The sequence below is a fragment of the Lithobates pipiens genome, unplaced genomic scaffold (genome assembly GCF_037356315.1).
Source record: "Lithobates pipiens isolate NorthernLeopardFrog02 unplaced genomic scaffold, aLitPip1_a1.2 Scaffold_18, whole genome shotgun sequence".
Lineage (NCBI taxonomy): Eukaryota > Metazoa > Chordata > Amphibia > Anura > Ranidae > Lithobates > Lithobates pipiens.
In genome coordinates, this window is record NW_027507758.1 from 142,833,695 (window position 1) to 142,856,809 (window position 23,115).

The window sequence follows — 23,115 nt, forward strand, 5'->3', positions numbered from 1 at the left end:
GTGAGCCAAATGAGGTGAAAGAGGGGACAGGGTCAATCCATGGCTCTGTGTCTGAATGGACAGACAGAACCACAGTTCAGGAGCGAGCCTGCTTGGGTGCCCCCATAGCAAGCTGCTTGCCCTTGCATTCGGCAGGAGGGAGGGACCAGGAGTGCCAGCGGGGGGACCCGAGAAGAGGAGGATCAGGGCTGCTCTGTGCAAAACCATTGCACAGAGCAGGTACGTATAACATGTTTGTTATTAAAAACAAAACAAAAACAACATTGCCTTTAATATCATTTTCAGTCTAACTATTCTTAAAAATGTTCCTTCACCCTTACTCCTACCTATCCTGCCTAACCTGTATAAAAAAAATGTACTTACCTATTTTCAATCCACTCTGGTCTGGTCGTATGATCCCACAGCTCTGGCTCCTCTGTGTCAATGAGTAGCTGCTGCTGCCCAAAGCCTCGTACACACGGTATGATTGTTGGCAGGGGATTATCTGTTGACAGACTGTTGTCCTAAGATCAAGAGCTGAAATTCCTCATAGTACGTCACTACGTTTATGTTTGTGGCACGACAGTTGTGTACCGTTAGTATGCAAGACAAGATCCTGGCACACACCCTTACGACAAAAATCAGACACTTGGTTGGCCAACAATCTAACTGTGTATACGAGGCTTCAGGCTTTTCTTCCACTTTAGGTGCTGGCAGTGCTGTGTCTTGGCCTAGGCCGACAAGGCCCAGGCCTAGGGCAACACTTTGCAGGTGGGGCGGCAAAAAAGCCGCCCCTCGCACACAAAAAAGTCCCCTCCTCCCAGATCCCGCCCCCCGCACACAGGGCCGCACCGACTATTAAGGTACTCGGGCTGAATCCCGGAGCCTGGCCTGATGGGCACCCGGGACATCTGCCATCCGAGGTCCCACATGCGTGGATCCGATTCCCTTTCTGTGGCAGCCAACACCTCTCTATCCACTAATAGCCTCACACAGATCACTGTAGATCCTCCTCCTCAGGTCCAAAGTTCTCCTGTATACAGCCAGGAGGAGGAGGAGCCACAGAGGAGGGACATGACTACACTGCAAGAGCCACACTGCTGTTCTGAGATCTGTGCATTGTGTTTACAGTGGGCGGGAACACAGTAACCGGGAAAGAGTGGGGGGGCAGGTAACACAGATGCACACATGATGGAGTGAGGGGAGGGTGGTAGATCATTTGTGCTGGGTGGTGCTTTGGAAGGGGAGAGGACATGTTGTGCTAGTGGGAGGGATCCAAACCCACCCCTCTACTAGCACAAGTCCTCTCCACTCCCAAAGCACCCCCCAGCACATATCCCCTTACCCACTCTCCCCTAAATCAAAATATGTGGCATTCTTCTCTGTCCTTCTACCACGACATCCCATTCTCCTCCTCCCATGGTGTCCCCCTGTTCTCCTCCCACGCCACCCCCCTGTCCTCCTCCCATGGTGTCCATCTGTCCTCCTCCCACAAAGATGACAGGGTGGGTCTTAAACAGGAAGGGGTGTTGCCTTGATAGGAAGGGTTGTGTCATATTAAATTAGAAGGTGCAAGAGTTTAGTCAGGCCTAGGCCAGCACAAAACCTAAATACACCACTGGGTTCTGGCAAGACACCAGGAAGGAACATGTTCTGGCACTGCCACTGCCTGTAGGCTTCAAGTCATGTAGATGTGTTTTCAAATTCTGTGGAGATTAAACTCACACAAAAGTGAAAACTATGACTCCATGCCTATTGCTCTGTATTGATCTTGCTTACAGGAAATTTCCATCGTAAAACGTCGGTGATCATGGTAGATGAGATCCTGTCAGCATATCCTCATCAATTATCATTCTCTGAGGCTGGTCTGAGAATCATGATAACAAGCCATTTCCCTCCCAAGACTCGTCTTTCTATGGCCAGTCGTATGTTGATTAATGAGGTAAGTGTTTTAGAAACATGTACTTTATACTACTAGTAACAGTATGTATATATGTCAAAGGGTTAATAACTAGGGTTGCACTGATACCATTTCTTTATCCGTGTGTACGAGTACCTATACTTTGAGTCAAGTACTTGCCAATACAAAGTTACGGATAGTTTGCAGTCCAATTTGCATCAATTCAAAAAAAGAAAATGATGCAAATCGCATTGCAGAGAATTGCATGCAATTTTAACAGGAATGCGGTGTGATTCCTGTCCGAATCACATGTGATTTCCCCCACTGCTTATGTGTGTGTGTGTGTGTGTGTGTGTGTATAGAAAGGGAAAAGTGCCATCTATTGGGCAGTTTAAAAAATGTTAGAACTCACAGTACATATCTGGCCACATGCAAAATAATCTACATAGGTGTCCTGGTCCGCCAATGATAGCAAATCACGGCCGCTGGAGGTGCTCACAGGGCTGGAGGACAAGTTCTGGGACCCCGTGTGTTAATAGGGCGGAAGTGATCTCAGCTTGGGAGCAGACCGCCTCTACATCTCCTCCAGCCCTGTGAGCACCTCGAGCGGCCGTGATTTGCTATCATCGGTGGACCGGGATACCTATGTAGATTATTTTGCATGTGGCCAGATATGTACTTTGAGTTCTAACATTTTTTTTAAACTGCCCACTAGATGGGGCTTTTTCCTTTCTACACACACACAAACAGGAGCAGTGGGGGAAATCGCATGCAATTCAGACAGAAATCTCACCACATTCCTGTTCAAATCATACGCTTTGCAGTGCGATTTGCACCCATTCATTTTGTATTCACGCAAATCCCACCACAAAGTATCAGTTTCAGTATTGGGAGCATTTGTTCGAGTACTGACACTCGCACAAATGCTTGGTATTGGTGCATCCATATTAAAAACACTTAAAAAAATAAAAATAAAACAACAAAAATGTATAACAGATTTATATGTTAACATCTGCAAGTATGTACAAAAGCTGAAAAATCTTCAAAGGAATGTTAATTTCACACTCATACATATACAGCACTGCTGTAAATAACTTCTGTTTGGAATTTTAGGTAGAGCAGGGGTTTCTCTGTTGGATTGGAAAGTAGAAGACTCTTACCTTTGGTAGTGCTATCTATATGACCTGCAAGGAGAAGGGCATTGGGTCAGAAAATAAGTCCTCCCATTTGCCTTTAAAGTGAACCTGTGGCCTGGCTTTGGGCAATTCAAGCATTTGTAGATTTTTAACAAGAAATGAATGTGCTTTTCAAGTCCTCACTGACCTCTGTAGCTTGAACACATTTTTCTAAATGTTTACAGCTAAGTTCATCCTGCTCCCTGCCTTGTCTCAGCAAACCCTGCTCCCCCTCCGAGCTGTGACTTTGCAGCCTACCTGCTTTCTATTTTTTTATGTAAATGTAAAGCATAAAGCAGGAGCAGGTTGAGCAAAACTGCTGAGAGAATAGCTTGAACAGATTCAGAGCATCTGTTGTAAAAATTGAAGATCATTTGCTCCACAGTAACTACAACTACAGAGGACTGCGAGAGCTTATTTAAAGAGTAACTCCACTTTTGTTGAGAATAAAACATTCCCCTCTGGATGATCTGTGTACATTGCAAGGATTTTAACCAACTTTGTTGCAAATTCCTACCTTTTGTTATTTTCCCTTGCAGAGGCAGAGATTGATAAACAGCCGGGGCTATGCTAATGGGGAGTCAGAAGTCTCAATCAAGATTCCAATTAAACATGCAGTTGAGAATGGCACTGGCCCGGGGAACTCAACAGAGAGAAATGCCAATGGCACCAGAAAAGATGAAGATGTGGCTGAAGCTGGCAATGAGACTGAAAATGAAAATGAAGACAATGAAAATAATGAAAATGATGAGGAAGAAGAAGAAGAAGATGATGATAATGATGGGCCTTTCACACCTTTTGAACTTCCCTGTAAGTCCCGTTATGTTCAAGTTGGTTGAAAATCCTTGAAAATGTACATATATGAAATATTGGTTTGCTTTTCCCCATCATATAAGGCTAATATTTTAGATCTTTTTGGAAAATAATGGTATAAAATGATCCTATTGTTAGCTTAAAGTCAAATTTAACTTTTCGTTTAAATGTTGTGCATCAAAACAAAAGGTCTTTAAAGTCATACAGGTTATTTGCATTTAAAAGCAACCACAGTACCAGAGTCAAAAGTCTATTCCTTGCCAGCATGTTGTAGAATGGAACCCTATCTGTGTGTGTGGAAACAGTGGGCTCTCTGCAGAGGTTTGATACACCAACCTCTGGATCAGACCTATCCATAGCTCCCAAATGTCCCTAATTTTGAGGGACTGTCCCTAATTTGGAACAAAGTCCCTGTGTCCCTCTTTCCTACTGCTTTGTCCCTCATGTTGATCTGATCTATATAGTTGTATATAAAATGCACTATTTACCTTTAAAAAAGTGTTTCACGGACTAAACCTTTCATCTGATTTCTAAATTGCTGCATTTGTGAATTAGTAGTAGTTTAACTATTTTTTTTAAAATTTTCCTTAAAGGGGGCAATAGCGGGTAGGGGGGGGGGGGGTGTCCTATGCCTACATACTTTTGCTAATTGGTGTCCCTTGTTCCAATCTCAAAAAGTTAAGAGGTATGCCTATCCACAAAAGCTAAGGCTGCCTGTTGATTAACCATTTACATCCCCAGGCACCACAGACACAGTGGATCACAGTGCTCGGTACCCAGCTGCTCTGAGTGGCCAGGGTATCATGTGATCACTATGACCAAGCATAGCAATCACATGATAACATGTAAGAAAAACTTCAATGATTAGCTTTCATTCATGACAAATTGCTTAGTATTGGGCTGCTGTGATTGTCCCACAGCTATCACATCTGTATCAGATCATCTCATCTGGGCCAATAACAGCACTCTGTACCATGTGATTTGCTGTGGACAATCACAGCATCACAACAGTAAATAATGAGTCATGAATGAAAACCATTCATGGCAGTTCAAACAATTGCTTATAACAGTGATGATCACCTAAAAGCAATCACAATGTAAAAAAAAAATCCCTGATCACCCAGAGTGGTATATTGTCACTTTGGTGACACTGAACTACTCTGATGACAGTATGTAAAAAAGAAAATTGTTAAAAGAGAATAAATGTTTAAAAACAGTTTTTTTTTTAACATACTGTTACCAGTCAGCAACCCCGATCATCGCTAAACCAGTCATATGATGACGCTTTACTGCACTGTAAAAAAAACAAATGTGAAAAAAAATGTTTTATTTAATTCCCCCAGAAATGTGACAAAATAAATGACAACTTCAAAAAACTTGCCATACCTCTTATTAAATACCTTGGACTGTATACTATCCAAAAGGGGGTATTTTTTGTACTGTCCTGACATTTTTGGGCTTCAAGAAATATTATTATGCCTTTTTTTTTTATCAAGAATAATATTTTTATGCCTTTTTTTTTTCTTATCAAGAATAATATTATTATTATTATTATTTTTTTTCGGCAAATTACCACAACACCATTAACCCCTAGTTTCTAAGATCAAAGATACAATTATGTTGGTGTCCCTTGTTAAAGTGGTTGTATACCCAAATTTTTAACTTTTACCTACAGGAAAGCCTATAATAAGGCTTACCTGTAGGTAAAAAAAAATCTCCTAAACCTGTACGGTTTAGGAGATATTCCCCTCGGTATGCGCCGCTGACTGCAGCGGCGCATGCGCACAAGGGGGTTCTCGGCCTGAAAATCCGGCAGTGGCCGGCCGGCCGGAATGAAATCTCCCGCGCGCATGTGCGGGAGTGACGATATCGCGGCTCCGGCCACTCACAGCGCCAGAGCCGCGATACCCGGAAGAAACGCTGAGGGAGCATGTCAGCTCCCTTGGCGTGGATCGGGCCAGATGTCGGGGCCTCGTTCTAAGGTAAGTATTTCATAATGAGCTAGTATGCGGTGCATACTAGCTCATTATGCATTTTGCTTTGCAGGTTTAAAAAAAAATAATAATAAATTGCGGGTTTACTACCGCTTTAAGTTTACATTGTATTTTTTTAAATGTAACTGCCGACTCCCAAACTGTCATTTGAAGTAAAACACATAGCCAAATATTATTCTACACAATTTTTTTAATGTGCATTAAAAAAAGAAAACAAATACAATTAGACATGCTATCTGCCACTAGAACTTAACCAAAAAGTGCATTCTATGCATCCAAAAATATAGAAAGTATACCAAATCAAATCATTATTCAACCAAAAAAATAATGTCAAAGCAATAACTCCAAGGCCAATAATAAATAACACGTTATCTCCTCCGATTCCGCAACATGTCTGGTTGATAAACGGCCATTCAGAAACGAACTGAAAAGCACAAAATGAAAAGTGTGAAAAGAAAAGCGTGAATCAACACTCACCAAACTTCTACTAACACGAAATTAGCAGAAGGAGCCCAAAGGGTGGCGCTAAAGAGCTGAAAAACAACGTAGTACGTCACTATGTTCGTGATTGTTGGCCAACAATTGTGTTTTTTATGCAAGATAAATTTGGGCCAACGTCCTTCAGACAAAATTCATGGTTTTGTTGACAAACAATCCGATTGTGTGTACGAGGCTTTAGACTTTGAAGACTGTATTTTTATGCAACTGGATGCAACTAGTCTGATTTCTCCTTCCTTCTCTTAACAGCAGACAGAATTATAAAAATTGATTGTTGAGTGCGTTCATAAATTGTCTTTCTAGTGCTATATCTCACAGAAACCAGTCAGCAATGATCTTTCATTAGTCAGGCTGTTCAAAGAACTGTAGATGAAAAGTGAAATCTAATGAAGAGTATTGTTCTTTAGTGTCTTAGAAAGATAACCTTGAGTAACTAATAGTGACAACCTGATCTGAGCAAGGCGAGCCAGTTAATGTCAGTCAATGGGTCTTAATACAGGAGTGAATTATAACCCAATAAAATGAATATAAAACAGACATCCACCCAAAATTCTGTTCCACATTTCAGTTAGTGATTTTAAGGATAATATGTTACAGACTAATCTATTCTGCAGCATAGCAGCCAGCTAAAGTTTTGCCAGGATTTCCTGTAAAACTTCAATTTTCTCATGTATAATGCTGCAGACAACTCTGCATTGATGTGATAGATAGATAGATAGATAGATAGATAGATAGATAGATAGATAGATAGAAAGATAGATAGACTATATTACCAAAAGTATTGGGACGCCTGCCTTTACAGGCACATGACCTTCAATGGCATCCCAGTCTTATGCCCCATACACACGGTCGGACATTCCGACCACAAAATCCGTCTGATTTTTTTCCGACGGATTTTGGCCCAAACTTGTCTTGCATACACACGGTCGCACAAAGTTTTAGGAATTTCCGATCGTTCTGAACGAGGTGACATCAAACACGTACGTCAGGACTATAAACGGGCCGGTAGCCAATAGCTTTCGTCTCTTAGTTTATTATGAGCATGCGTGGCACTTTGTCTGCTGGAATTGTCTACACACGATCGGAATTTATGCGATCGTATTTTGTTGTCGGAAAATTTTAGATCCTGCTCTCAAACTTTGTGTGTCGGAAAATCCGACGGATAAAGTCCGATGGAGCCCACACACGGTTGGATCTTCAGACAACATGATCCGATCGCACATTTTCCATCGGAAAATCCGACCGTGTGTGTGGGGCATTAGTCCGTAGGATTCAATATTGAGTTGACCCACCCTTTGCAGCCAATAACATCTTAAACTCTTCTGCGAAGGCTGTCCACAAGGTTTAGGAGAGTGTGTCTATGGGAATGCTTGACCATTCATCCAGAAGCACATTTGTGAGGTCAGACACTGATGTTGGCCGAGATGGCCTGGCTCGCAGTCTCCACTCTAATTCATCCCAAAGGTGTTCTATCGGGTTAAGGTCCGGACTCACCCATGTCTTTATGGTGCGCAGTCATGTTGGAACAGGAAGAGACCATCCCCAAACTGTTCCTACAAAGTTGGGAGCATGAAATTGTCTTGGTATGCTGACGTTCCCTTCACTGGAACTAAGGGAGCCAAGCCCAACCCGTGAAAAACAACTCCACACCATAAACCCCCCTCCAGCAAATGATTTGGACAAGTGCATAAAGCAAGGTCCATAAGGATATGGATGAGTGAGTTTGGGGTGGAGGAACTTGGCCTAAACCTGATAGGACACCTTTGGGATGAATTAGAGTGGGGACACCTTTGGGATGAATTAGAGCGGAGACTGCAAGCCAGGCCTTCTCATCCAACATCAGTGCCTGACCTGTCAAATGTGCTTCTGAAAGAATGGTCAAACATTCCCATAGACACAATTCTAAACCTTGTGGACAGCCTTCCCAGAAGAGCTGAAGCTGTTATTGCTGCAATGGGTGGGCCAACTCAATATTGAGCCCCATGGACTAAGACTGGGATGCCTTTAAAGCAGTGGTCATCAACCCTGTCCTCAGGGCCCATTAACGGCCAGGTTTGCAAGATAACTGAAATACATCACAGGTGATATCATTTGCTGCTCAGTGATTGCAGTATTCGAGTCTGCATCTCCCCAAGGTAATACATAAAACCTGGCCTGTTAGTGGGCCCTGAGGACAGGGTTGATGACCACTGCTTTAAAGTTCATGTGCGTGTAAAGGCAGACGTCCCAATACTTTTTGGTGATAGAACAGGTGTGGAGGATTATGCTATTATGTAATTTCTTATATGCGGCCACTAGATGGCAGCAGATGCATACATATAAGTATTATAGGAAATGAATGGCAGCTAAAATGTATACAGACCCCAGGAATTGGCTGGATTTGAAATTTAAAAAGCATTATTAAATAAACAAGTATGATTCTCAACCTACAATAGCAAAAATGTTTACAATAAAGTTAGGAATTCAGTGACTGTAGGCCAGTGAGTCTGTAATGATTTTTCCTGTGGTTTTACTTTAAGCCACTTTAGCTGTATTCCTTCTGGTGGAAAATAGATTCCAGAGTTTTCACAGCTTTTCTGGAATGATATCAGATAGTTGTTCTTTCTGCTAAAAGCATTGGGCTTTATTGCTTGACTTTTGCCGTTTCGTCTTTTGGCTCTTCCCAGTTCTATTAGAAATGAAGCACATGAAAAAAATAATTACTAGAACAGTGTCCGGTTATGTAAAAAGGCAATTCAACATTTTGCCAGGGCAGAAAAGCCCCAGTGTTAGGGGTTAGAGGGGGAAAGGACCTGTTATCAGTGGTCCCTGGGAGGAAAATTATGGCCCATATAGTCGTACAGTGTGGGGGAAATGCTCGGATGTCAGTGATCAGAAAAAGTCTGGTTTTGGTGATAGGTGGAAGGATGAATGCCTGGCATCAGTGGCGTCAGTGGCAGTTGGAAGGAGAGTACTCTAAAATCTGCAAATCCCTCTTGTGGCCAGGCCTTTTCATTTACTACCAACGTTACAATGACATTTTCACTGAACATCATTGTAACTGGAACATTCACTGATCACTAATGTAACAGAGACATTTTCACTGACCATCAATGTAATAATGGCATTTTCACTGACCATCATTGTAACTGGAACATTTACTGATCAGTAATGTAACAGAGACATTTTCACTGACCACCATTGTAATAATGGCCTTTTCGCTGACCATCATTGTAACTGGAACATTTACTGATCACTAATGTAACAGAGACATTTTCACTGACCATCAATTTAATAATGGCCTTTTTGCTGATCATCATTGCAACTGGAAAATTTACTGATCAGTAATGTAACAGAGACATTTTCACTGACCACAAATGTAATAATAGCCTTTTCACTGACCGTCATTGTAACTGGAACATTCACTGATCACTAATGTAACAGAGACGTTTTCACTGACCATTAATGTAATAATGGCATTTTCACTGACCATCAATGTAATAATGGCCTTTTTGCTGACCATCATTGCAACTGGAACATTTACTGATCACTAATGTAACAGAGACATTTTCATTGACCACCAATGTAATAATGGCCTTTTTGCTGACCATCATTGTAACTGGAACATTTACTGATCACTAATGTAGCAGAGACATTTCACTGACCACCAATGTAACAGGGACATTATCACTGCCCATCAATGTGATAATGGCATTTTCACTGACCACCAATGTAACAGGGGCATTCACTGACCACTAATATAACAAAGACGTTTTCAAAGACCACTGATTCAACAGGGACATTTTCACTGACCACTGATTTAACAGGAACATTTTCACTGACTGCCAATGTAACCAGGGCATTTTTACTGGTCATTAATGTAACGGGCACAAATCAAACATTATTAAGCAGGGAATTTTGCCTATATTTTACAGACTGTCCATATAAAAAACAGACATGTGGCATTCCTGACCACAGGACAGACATCATAGGTATTAACCTCTCAAATGCTGCGTACAGTCTTGATCGGGATCATATTTTAAGGCGCTAACACATTTAAAATGTATCCAATCCCAGGAAGAAAAAATGTATATAGTGCAGCTTATCAGTCCTTAGGCTGGATTCACACCTATGCAGTTTTAGTGCTTTTTACATTTTGCAGATTTGCACTACAGAACGTGTTCCATAGGAAACCATGGTAAATGGACTGTAGTGCAAATCTGCAAAATGCAAAAAGCACTAAAACTGCATAGGTGTGAATCCAACCTTATAAGTAGTAGTGTGGTTTATTTGTTTCTCCGTTTTTTTTTTTCCCTTTATTTGTACCTGATGATCCTGCAAATCACATTTTCTGTCTTAGGCCTGGTTCACACCTGCGCATTTTTTAGCGCATTTTCAGTTTTGCAAAAACACACTACAGTGCATTTAACATGGTTTCCTATGGGTCACGTTCATATCTGTGCATTTTATGGAAAGGGCCAGGGATTATTTTCTGTTTTTTGATTCCTTGAACTTCAGTGGATCAAAAACGTGTATTGAAAAACGCAAAATGTACCTGGACTGTGCAAACTGCAATCTGCATAGCTGTGAACCAGGTCTTAAGGGGACAACACTCACACACCACATTGTAGCTATGGAGTAGCGATGTTGTCACCCAGGTACTGTACAACACTATAGAACACCTACCCCTCTCCTTTTCCCCATAACATACGTGGGAGGTATTTTGTAGTTCACAAAGATGGATGGGAAAAATACTAGCCAGCAACATTTAGCAGAGGCAAAGAGAACAAGAGGTTACCATCTTTCAAGATTTCTGGCAGTTCCAATTGGCATGTCGCAAACTTATTTAACAAAAAGCCTTAAAGCTAAATGCAGTAGAGAGAACATTTTTCCAGTCTTTTGAAGTGTAAGAAGACAGGGAGGCTGATTTACTAAATGCAAATATATTGTGCGCTGCAAGTGCAATTACGATCTGAGGGGAAGCTCTGAAATGAGGGAAAGCTCTGCTGTTTTCTATCATCCAATCATGTGCAAGCAAAAATGCTGTTTTTTATTTTCCTTGCGTGTGATTATGTATTTTTTGCAAAATTAAATTTTACCTCATTTACTAAGCTCTGGAGCAAGTGTGCTTACCGTGCATAGTATATTTGCCTTTAGTAAATCAACCCCAATGCGTTTTCTAAATCTTGTCTCTGGAAACAACTAACACTAATTGAGGCCTGATTCACACTTGTACAGGTTGCAGTTTGCATATTGCAGGTGCATTTTGCATTTTTCAATACACATCTTTAAACCATTGAAGTCTATGGAACCAAAAAAAATTGAATAAAAATCCTGGCCCTTTCCATAAAATGCACAGATTTGAATGTGACCCATAGGAAACCACGTTAAATGGACTGTAGTGTGTTTCTGCAAAACTGAAAATGCACTAAAAATGCATAGGTGTGACCCAGGCCTGAGGGAAGTAGGGAAGAAGTAGCGAGGGTCAAGCTAGGACTGAACTAACTAGCACTAAACAGGAGGGGAGAACAAAGGAAGATACCAAATAAGTAGACAAGATGCAATGGCCCTAAACTGCCACTAGATTTAAGCATACTATAGAATAGCAGCCTGAAGCAGTTAAATACAACACAGAAAAAATACAGTTTGGAAGAAACTAAGATATCTGCTTAAAATCGGAGCTCCACCCAAAAAGGGAAGCTCTGCTTGTTTGCACCCTCCACTGCCACATTTGGCACTTTTTGGGTGGAAGAGAGAGTGGGTACCCAGTTTTGACAGGTACCCACTCTCACTTCTGGCTCAAATTGCCACAGCGAACTGACCTGGAATTTCAGTCCCCCTCTTTCTCCCGTAGTCTTCTGGGACACTTCACAGGTCCCAGAAGACTATGGGACAATGCACAAGGCATAGTGCAACATGCACACGCGCAGTAGAAAAAACAGGCTGTGAAGTTGCAAGGCTTCATTTCCTATTTCCCTTACTACAGATGCTGGCGCCTGCACCTGAAGCCAGTTGAGGAAACGGCTCAGGTGAGAAAATCGCAGGATCCCTGGACAGGTAAGTATAATTATATTAAAAATCAGCAGCTACAGTATTTGTCCTAATGTCCTAGTCAACTTACTTAATCTGATTACTGAAACTCCCTCTTCACTGACCTATCTTTATACAGGCTAGCCCCCCTTCAATCTATTTTGAATGCTGCTGCTAGACTAATACACCTCAATAACTGATCCGTGACTGCTGCTCCTCTCTGCCAATCCCTTCACTGGCTTAACCTACCCCATTATATAACAGTCAAAATACTAACAACAGCATACAAGGCCATCTACAACATCACCCCCAGCTACATCACCAACCTCATCTGCAGATATCACCCAAACCGTCCCCTCCGCTCCTCCAAAGACCTCCTGCTCTCTAGCTCCCTTGTTACCTCCTCCCATGCTCGCCACCAGGACTTCTCCGGAGCCTCTCCATCTTCTTGAACTCCCTATCCCAGGATGTTTAGTCAGCTCCTACCCTGTCCACCTTTAGGCAATCCTTGAAAACTCATTTATTCAGGGAAGCCTTCCCCACCTCTACCTAAGAACTGTACTTGAGTCACCTCCATCAGATCAGCCCCTGCAGATTTTACCTTTTGTACCAACTCCCCTTGCCTTTAGATTGTAAGCTCCATGAGCACGGCCCTCCTCTTCCTTCTGTATTGAACTGTATTGTAATTGTACTATTCCCCTTTATGTTGTAAAGTGCTGCGTAAATAAAATATATAAAACCTGTATAATAATAATTATTATTTGTGGTATTGGATCTCATTCTGTCATTATAATAATATTATTTCTGACATATCACATTGCCTTCATCTCTTTCTCTAACAGCTGGAGCAGCTAACAGAATAAAATGGGTGATAACCTGGCCATTATCATTCCTTATGTACTACACGGTACCTAATTGTGCTAAGCCACGCTGGGAGAAATGGTTTATGGTTACTTTTATCGCGTCCTCCATCTGGATTGCAGCCTTTTCTTATGTGATGGTCTGGATGGTAAGTATAATATAACTGAGTTGTGTAGATTAGAGTAATAAATTAGGTTTATTTATAGAATTCGTTTAGATCGATAGACTTAGTAGAACAGTCAGTGCAGCCATCCATTATAAATCATTGTGATGGCAGTTTCTCTAATGACATATACTCACCTAGTTAGTGTTATGACAGGACCGTGATGACATCATAATGGACCATTTCTTATCTGCATTAGCAGCCTCCGCACATGATTTTGTTTGAAAAGGCTTCTGGTGAACTCAGCCATAGCAGGGATCATCATCTGTAAGCGCAGGAGGAAACATTGAAACCCCTACCATAAGCAGAGGAAAATAGAAGTCTTAGCTGTAAGGTCTCAAACCATTTCACTAGAACCCATAGAGGTTGCTGTAGAAAGGACATTTTACAGAAAAATATTTTGCTAACCAATAAAGATGACCTACGAGATTGAAGTAGTAATCCTTAGATGTGTGGTTGTGTTCGTTTTATATTTTAGGCATATTTTCCTTTATTATATCACTTTATATTATCACCTGGTGATTTAGTCTTAGCCCTTGTACACACGGTTGGACATTCCGGCAACCAAATCCGTTGGATTTTGTCCGACGGATTTTGTCCAAAACTGTTGCATACACACAGTCGGACAAAGTTGTCGGAAAATCCGATCGTTCAGAACGTGATGACGTTATTTCCTTACGACGGGACTACGTTCAGGCTAGTAGCCAATAGCTTTGGTCTAGGAATTTGATCTGAGCATGCTTGGCACATTGTCCGATCGGAATTCTCTACACACAATCAGGCAAAGTCCGATCGGATCATGTTGTTGGACAGTTTTATAGCCCAGCTCTAAAACTTTGTCAGTCAGATATTCTGATGGAAACAGTCCGATGGAGCCCACACACAGTTGGATTATCCGAAAACACGGTCCGATCGGACATTTTCCGTCGGAATGTCCGACCGTGTGTACAAGGGCTAAGTGTACTTATTGTCTTAGGCTACATTTACACCAATGATTTAGGCCGGTGCAAAATGTAGTGGCAGGAATCTTCTGGTGAGTGCTGCGGCTCCAAGAGACTAGGTGCAGCCGTCGGCCCTGTTCACTATTATGACAGGTCCCTGGTGGCCGCAGGTATTCAGAACCCTCCACACAGCCAGCAATTATCTGCGGCAGCAACTGTTAGAAACACACAAAGATCACCGCAAGCAACCGCTGGCTGTGCTGAGAGCCGCAAATAGCTATGGTTGCCATAAGTCTGCCATTATAGTGAACATGGCTGGTGGCCACACCTAGCTGCTCAGATCCAGGGTTGATTTACTATAACTGGAGAGTGCAAAATCTGGTGCAGCTGTGCATGGTAGCTAATCAGCTTCTAAGTTCACCTTGTTCAATTAAGCTTTGACAATAAAACCTGGAAGCTCATTGGTTTCCATGCAGAGCTGCACCAGATTTTGCACTCTTCAGTTTTAGTAAATCAACCCCACTGTGTGTAACATGCATGGTATAGACTATACAAATCAAATATATTCTGTCTATTTGAGCATTTCTGAAATGCTAACCGTTATATATATTTTTTTGCTGTTTTCTAGGTCACTATCATTGGCTTCACCTTAGGAATTCCAGATGTGATTATGGGGATCACATTCCTAGCAGCTGGAACAAGTGTACCAGATTGTATGGCGAGCCTGATAGTAGCAAGACAAGGTTAGTACGGTCCATTGTCAATCTTCTGAGTGGAGCACCTGAGATATTCAACATGAAAGATGTGAATGAGTCCAATTTTTCGCTCACCTGAAAAAAATACTTCTTCTATTTGTATGGGTGAAGAGGGCACATCACTGGTGTCCTCTAGTTTATTGGTGGGCATAGAGCCTACCCATCACATTAATAAACAAAAATGTGGCTTATTGGGGAGCTTTACATTCACTTCCTGTCCCATAGCCAAAACAGAAAGTCAGAGGTAATCTCTGCAAATGAAGGGGATCCCTTAATGTTGCAGAGATTCCCAGAAGTTCAGCGATACACAACAGGCCCAACAGGAAGGCAACCTGACCGGGAACACCCACAAGTTGTAACAGCAATGTGACAGAAGATTGTAGACTCAGGGAAGCCGACAGCGATTCTCTTGAGGAGCGGAATGCGGCTTTGCCGGTCCGTACCCAAATGTGTGTCCCCCCACTTTCCCCACTCTTCTGTAACCTTTCTCTGGCACTAAGCACTGTCCCTGACAGACGGGTGACCTGTCCCTACTCTAGCCACTCGCAAAATGTGCACCAAACCTGGGAGCCACAGTCTTAAATAGAATCTGCCTGACCCAAAACGGCCACCAGTCACATGCGGTGCCAGCGTCCAATCAGTTAGCTGCCTCCCTGTGACCGAGGAAACCATAGAGGTACTAGGTTCCTCTCAACTTCCCCCTCCACCTGCATTGCTGCTGCGGAAGACTGCCACCTACAGCGGAGAAAATAGACTGCACCTGCCTACAAGTGTCCATGCTGTATTGAACCTAAGGCCCAACAGAGCTTTTTCTTAACTAACTTAGAATTTGAATAAAAGAGTGACAATATAACACTTACACTAATTATTTGTCTCTTTAGGAATGGGAGATATGGCTGTATCAAATTCCATTGGGAGCAATGTATTTGACATTCTTATTGGACTCGGACTTCCATGGGCGTTACAGACGCTAGCAGTGGACTATGGCTCATATGTAAGTTATTACATCCAATCTACACTTGTTTATCTTTTTTTGTAGCTTTTGTCTGACAGCCTTTTCCACACACACCTCATGCCACTCCTGACCCGAATAGTGACCATCCTTTCCCCACCTTATGCCACCCTGATTCAAATAGTGACAGCCTTTCCCCCACATTATGCTACCCCTTACACAAACATTGACAGCCCCTGCCCCCACCTCTTACCTACCCTGTTCCAAATACTTACAGCCCCCTCCAAACACTCCCTGGCACCCCTGATGCAAATATGGATGGACAGCCCTCTCTCCCTCCACCTCATGCCACCCTAGACCCCAAGAGTGACAGCCCTCTCCCCACCTCATGCCACCAATGACCTAAACAATGTTAGCCCTCTCTCCACCTCATACCACCCTTGACCCAATTTACAGTAATGCTCCCTCATCTCATATATAATGTTACCCAAACATTTTGAAGCTCCCACCCCCACCTCATTCCCAAATAATGTCAGCCCTACCTACCCCCTCCACTACATGCCACCCTTGACCTAAATAGTGACAGTCCTTTGTATACAGCAATACCTTGTTTATTAGGAAAAGGAATACTATGACCAGTGATACCTCCATATAGCCGCAGAACGTATAGAAATTTGATTGTATTGACATACACATAAAATCTATATAGAGTCGGCAATCTCCAATATTAATTTCAGAGATGAATGTACTAAATGTCGAAGCTGTAAGGCCCAATATCTGACCATCTGTACTATACTGAGTCATTTTTCTTGACTGAGTCTTACATTATAACTGCAATGTTTTACTTTCTAAACCCAGAATAGATGAAGTCATATTCATGCAATACTTTGCGATCAGTGCTACCGCAGTCTTTGTTTAGATGATCTTCTCTTATGTAATATTTGGAGTAATGAACAGCATATCCAGATATATTTTCCATTTTGGGATTATTGTATTATGAGTATTATGCGCACTGCTCGAGTGCTGTCACTATGGGATTAGACATGTCTGATTCACTGCAGTTAGTTCATAAACAATCTTTGATAAATCTGTACAAGAAGCAGACATTGTGTTCTAAGTTACTCATTGGCCTTTAGTCTTGGAAAGTGAACATGTCTGAAAACAGTAGAATTAATATGAATGTCACATTTATCATTTGACTCGGCCCCACACTCTGCATAAAATATAAGCTTTATTGAAATTCCTTTTTTTTTTTTTTTAAATAAATAGTTGAATAGAATGTAATAAACATGTCTCTCATAGAGGCACATTTTTAAGGCATCCCGTTGATAACTCTTAAAGAGAAAGTAGGAACAATGGGGTTGATTTACTGAAAATGGAGCGTGGTGCAGTTCTGCTTAGAAACCAATCAGCTTCCAGTTTTGTCAAAACTTCATTGAACAAGCTGAAATTAGACGCGTATTGGCTACCATGAGCAGCTGCACCAGATTCTGCACTCTCCAGTTTTAGTAAATCAACCCCAATGTGTTATTTACTTTGAAACTGAAATTAATATACTTCAAGACCCACACATGGTTTTATTAAACAAATCTATCCCTGGAATCTTGAAGCATTCTAATGCCGCATACACACGACCGGACTTTTCGAGGGACTAGGTCCGACGGTCTTTCCGACGGAATTACGGCAGAGTTCCGACGGACTTTCCGAATGAACGGACTTGGCCACACACAATCACAAAAAAAGTCCGACGGATCTGAATGTGATGACGTACGACCGGACTAGAATAAGGAAGTTCATAGCCAGTAGCCAATAGCTGCCATAGCATCGTTTTTTGTCCGTCAGACTAGCATACACACGAATGGATTTCTCGGTCCGGTGGGAAAATTTAAAACATGTTCTATTTCTAAAGTCCACCGGATTTTTGGCAAGCAAAGGTCCGATGGAGCCCACACACGATTGAGTTGTCCGACGAGCCCATTCCGTCTGACCTTGGCTGTCAAAAAGTCCGGTCGTGTGTACGCGGCATTAGACTCCTCATTTTTTTTCTTAGCAGTAAAAATCTCAATCCCAAGATCCTGGAACTCTCCAATTGTTTTTTTTTTATTAACCCAATGAACGCTCATGGATTATGGTCTATGAAAAACTAGCAAGCACCCCCCGGTTGCTGTTAGTGGGTTGACCTGCCCCTCTTGGTTGAGGTCAGAGGAATAATCCCCCACATCCTTGGTTAGTGTCATTGGCATGACCCTCTCTTCATCCAAATACCTTTGGTGTCAGTTGGATCAAACAGTCCTGTTCTTGCCAGTGGGATAAAAAGAGCTTCATCATTAATTTTCAATGGTAAGTACCTGAAGTGACACTCCGGGGTTGATTTACTAAAACTAGAGTGTACAAAATCTGGTAGAGCTGTGCGTGCTAGCCAATCAACTTCTAACTTCAGCTTGTTGAATTAAGCTTTAACAAAAAAAAAAAAAAACCTGGAAGCTGATCAGTTTCTATGCAGAGTTACAGTAGATTTTGCACTCTCCAGTTTTTGTAAATCAAACCACGTCCTACATGCTTTTTTTTACTGGATCTAAACCGGTGGAGTGATAAAGGTCCTGTATCTACTGCTAGATTATGTTGATCCATGCAGGCATCATCAGGTTTGAGATCAACAGACACATTGCAAAGATCCAGTGCAAATGCTGAATTGGCTGCTGTTCTGGCTCTAGATCCTGTGAGACAGGGACAAATTGCAATGCTGTGAATCTGTGTAGTCTCAAGTAAATGCAGAGCTGCTGGGAGACTGAAAGAATACTTTGAATATTGGGTATTTCCCAAGAGACTTAACCACTTCAATACCGGGCACTTAAACACCTTCCTGCCCAGACCAATTTTGAGCTTTCAGCGCTGTCGCACTTTGAATGACAATTGCGCGGTCATGCTACACTGTACCCAAATTAAATTTTTATCATTCTTTTCCCACAAATAGAGCTTTCTTTTGGTGGTATTTGATCACCTCTATGGTTTTTATTTTTTGCTAAACAAATAAAAAAATACTGAAAATTTTGAAAAAATATACCGTATATACTCGAGTATAAGCCGAGATTTTCAGCCTCTTTTTTGAGGCTGAAAGTGCCCCCCTCGGCTTATACTCGAGTCATCGCCGTCTGCCTGCCCGATCAGCGTGTCGAGCAGACAGACGGCGGCCATTCTCCTATTCAAAAGCCGCGCCTCCCTCTCTGTGGACTATGGACGAGGATGAGAGGATGTCCGTGATAGGCGGAACACTGACTGCTGGGAAATTGAGTGTTCCGCCTATCACAGAGAGGGAGGCGCGGCTTTTGAACAGAGGAATGGCCGCCGTCTGCCAGGAGGAGAGCGTGGCACACAGAGGCTGCAGATTGGCACAGGTAGGCAGGGATGGACGGACAGCACAGCACAGCGACGGATGGGACACAGGGACACAGCGACGGACGGGACACAGCGACGGACGGGACACAGCGACAGACGGGACACAGGGACGGACGGGACACAGGGATGTCTCACCCTCGGCTTATACACGAGTCAATACGTTTCCCAGTTTTTTTGGGGTAAATTGGGGGCCTCGGCTTATACTCGGGTCGGCCTATACTCGAGTATATACGGTATGTTTTTTTTTTGTTTCAGTTTCAAAACTTTGTAAATAAGTAAGTTTTCTCCTTCACCGATGGGCACTGATGGGGCTACACTGATGGGCACTGATAAGGCGGCACTGATGGGCACCAATGATGTGGCACCAATGAAGTGGCACTGATGAGGTGGCATTGATGGACACTGATATGTGGCACTGATGGGTGGCACTGATGGGCGACACGGATGGGCATTGATAGGTGGCACAAATTGTCACTGATAGCTGGCACGGATTGGCATGGATGGGCAGTACAGATGGGCATGGATAGGCGGCACAGATGGGCATGGATAGTCGGCACAGATGGGCATGGATGGGCACTGATAGGCGGCACAGGTGAGCACTGATAGGTGTTGTATGTTATTCTGTACTAATGGATGCCAATCAGTGCCAAACAATAATGCATGCCAATCAGTGATGCCCATTGTTGGCACTGATTGGCATCCATTATGGGCACTGGTCGGCATCCATTGTGGGCACTGACTGGCATCCCTGGTGGTCTAGGGAGGATTACCTTGTGCTGGGCATCCCTGGGGGTCTGGTGGCATCCCCCGCGGTCCAGTGTGGACATCCTCGGGGGGGGCTGCGCTGATAATCGATCAGCACAGACCCCCCCCCCCGTCAGAGGAGCAGCCGATCGGCTCTTCTCTACTCGCGTCTAACAGACGCGAGTGAGGAAAAGCCAATCACCGGCTTTTCCTATTTACACTGTGATCAGCCGTGATTGGACACCGCTGATCACGTGGTAAAGAGTCTCCGTCGGTTTGGCGGCGTTGCCCCATTGATTTCAATGAACAGGGGCTCTCCTACAGCGCTGCAAAGATGCTGCTTGCAGGACTTTTTTTACTGTCCTGCAAGCGCACCGCTCCAGTCGGGCTTTCACACTGGAGAAACAGGAGAGGCTCCTTACAGGCACTATGCAGGCACTATTTTTAGCGCTGTAGTGTCTGTAAAGCTCCTCAGTGTGAAAGCAGTCTAAAAAAAGTAAACTTTTTCAGAAGAGTAATTCAGGTTAAATATAAATATCAAGCAACTATTTTACAGCTCCCAATAATTTTTTATTGAATGTGTATTTTTTGTGCAAAATATGGTATAGGCAGAGTCAGAGATAACTGACACTGGTTTTTATTTTCTTCAGACAACATCTGCATCCAAGGCTCTTTTTTTTTTACTTTACAGGTATTAAGTAGCAATTACAGTAGATAGATTTAACACTGAGTTATATTAAAACTAAGCTTTTTCTTAGTGAATTGAATCAATTGGTATACTATATCCCTCCACCAAAGTGTTTAGAAATAGGAGGACATGGAGGAGGAGGAAGAGGAGTGTCATTTACCACTGTGTATACACTCACATGTGTAACTCATTTCAGTCATGTGGGCTCCACATTTAAAAAAAAAGAAAGAAAATTAGAAGTTTCGAAGGGAACTGAAATATGAGCACACTCAGTAGAGGACACCAGCTGGTCTACACAATCTCAGCCTGCAGTGGGTACACAGAAAAGGTGGGAGGGACAGTTAAAGGCAGGAACAACCAGGTATATTTAACTATACACTAAACAAATTATTTAGTGGCTTTGTGAGTATGAACACTCTGTTATATAGCATGTAATGAGAGTTTTTCATAGTCTGGGTTTAATGACACATTAATTCAAAATTTTGCATTTTTAAAAGGTTATTTGATTTTCTAACCATTAGTGAGGTCAAACTGAAATAAATTTTCAGCTGCGGAGAGAATTAGAAGGAGCTGGATGGGAAATATTTCTCAAGTGAACAAATTTCTAACAATGAAAAATGTTATTTGGATTCCTCGCTAAGGTGAAACAATGTGGCTGCTGCCTACCTCAGAAATCCCACAGAAGTGAGATATGTAGAAAGATATATGTATACGTGGTGCTGCGTGTGCTTAATGTGCAAAAACCACATGCGTGTAGTGGAATACCCTCTACACACGGTCGGACTTTCCGACGGAAAATGTGCGATCGGATCTTGTTGTTGGAAAATACGATTGTGTGTGGGCTCCATCAGACTTTTTCCATTGGAATTTCTTACACACAAAGTTTGAGAGCAGGATCTAAAATTTTCCGAAAACAAAATCCGATTGTTTCAATTCTGATCGTGTATAGACAATTCCGACGGACAAAGTGCCACGCATGCTCAGAATAAATTACGAGACGAAAGCTATTGACTACCGCCCTCTTTATAGTCCCGTCGTATGTCGTTTATGTCCCCTTGTTCTGAACAATTAGATTTTCTGACAACTTTGTGCAATCATGTTTATGCAAGACAAGTTTGGGCCAAAATCCGTCTGAAAAAATCAGACGCATTTTGTAGTCGGAATGTCTGACCGTGTGTATGGGTCATTAGATAAAAACTACACATTAATCACTCACAAATAATCCATAAACCCGTATGCTTTTTAGCAATCCAAAAATTAAAATAATATAAAAATTTGAAATAAAGTGCTCAATGTGCTTGGTGTAAAAAAATAAAAATACAGACATACAATCGATTAACTTCATTAATTACATAAATTAACAAAAAAGTCCATAAGTCCATATACTGTAAGTAATCCCAATTCCAAAGTGATTTGTGCATGAACAACGAGGTGCAATATTAATCACTGGTGAAAAAGATGAGTGACTTCCACTCGTGTTCCCCCCTCAGCTCCCCACTCACCAGAAAACAGAATCCTAACCGGGGTCACAGGCACCACACATGAGTTGTTTCCAATCCACTGTATCCTCCTCTTCCTTGTCAGGTCTTGTCACTGAGAACACTCACATGGGGATGGGTGGACAAAAAGGCATCTCATAGTGTAAGTCCTTAAATTAATATGTATTAAAATACCAAAAATCACTCTTACAATAATACTGGAGAGTCAGAGCAATGTAATCAATACAACAAACAATATGCGCTCCTTGGACCGGAATCTCTGAAATCAGAAGCTACGCGATGATGCTACAAGCTCCCGTTTCACGTTTTGTTAGAGCAATGTCTTTAGGAGCCGCTCCTGATTATGTCACTCTGACGAAACATGCAGGTCTGAGCTTGTAGCGTCATTGTGTCACTTTGAGTTTCGGAGATTCTGAAAAATAACAATAAGCATAAGGTCACCAATCTTTGGAGGTCTCAAGTATCAAGTATCCACTTTGGTATCTGCGTAACTACTTACACGTTCCCAAGCTGCACCACAACGGCTCGGGTACAACCTCAACATCCTGCAGATACCTCTCAGTTAAATTTACCATTTAACCCACCATTAACTGGCATTCCACAGGGGACTCCATACCTTAGATGGGCCCCTGATATGATAATCACAGCAGATTTTAAAATGCCTCCAAAGACCCTAACCACCAGGCCAACATGACCACTTAAAGAAGAACTGATCCAATACAGGGGCGGGAAAGTTCTTCCTCCACGT

At 42.4% G+C, this 23,115-nt stretch overlaps 1 protein-coding gene across 1 annotated transcript in view; it reads left to right on the forward strand.

Moving 5' to 3' along the window:
• Positions 1–23,115, forward strand: part of SLC24A3 (solute carrier family 24 member 3) — a 568,031-nt gene that overhangs the window by 518,774 nt on the left and 26,142 nt on the right. The window contains exons 11-15 of the mRNA XM_077486207.1: positions 1,761–1,921; positions 3,594–3,864; positions 13,211–13,377; positions 14,962–15,076; positions 15,970–16,082. Of these exons, the coding sequence (XP_077342333.1) occupies positions 1,761–1,921; positions 3,594–3,864; positions 13,211–13,377; positions 14,962–15,076; positions 15,970–16,082 (827 nt within the window). The remainder of the gene's footprint in view (positions 1–1,760; positions 1,922–3,593; positions 3,865–13,210; positions 13,378–14,961; positions 15,077–15,969; positions 16,083–23,115) is intronic.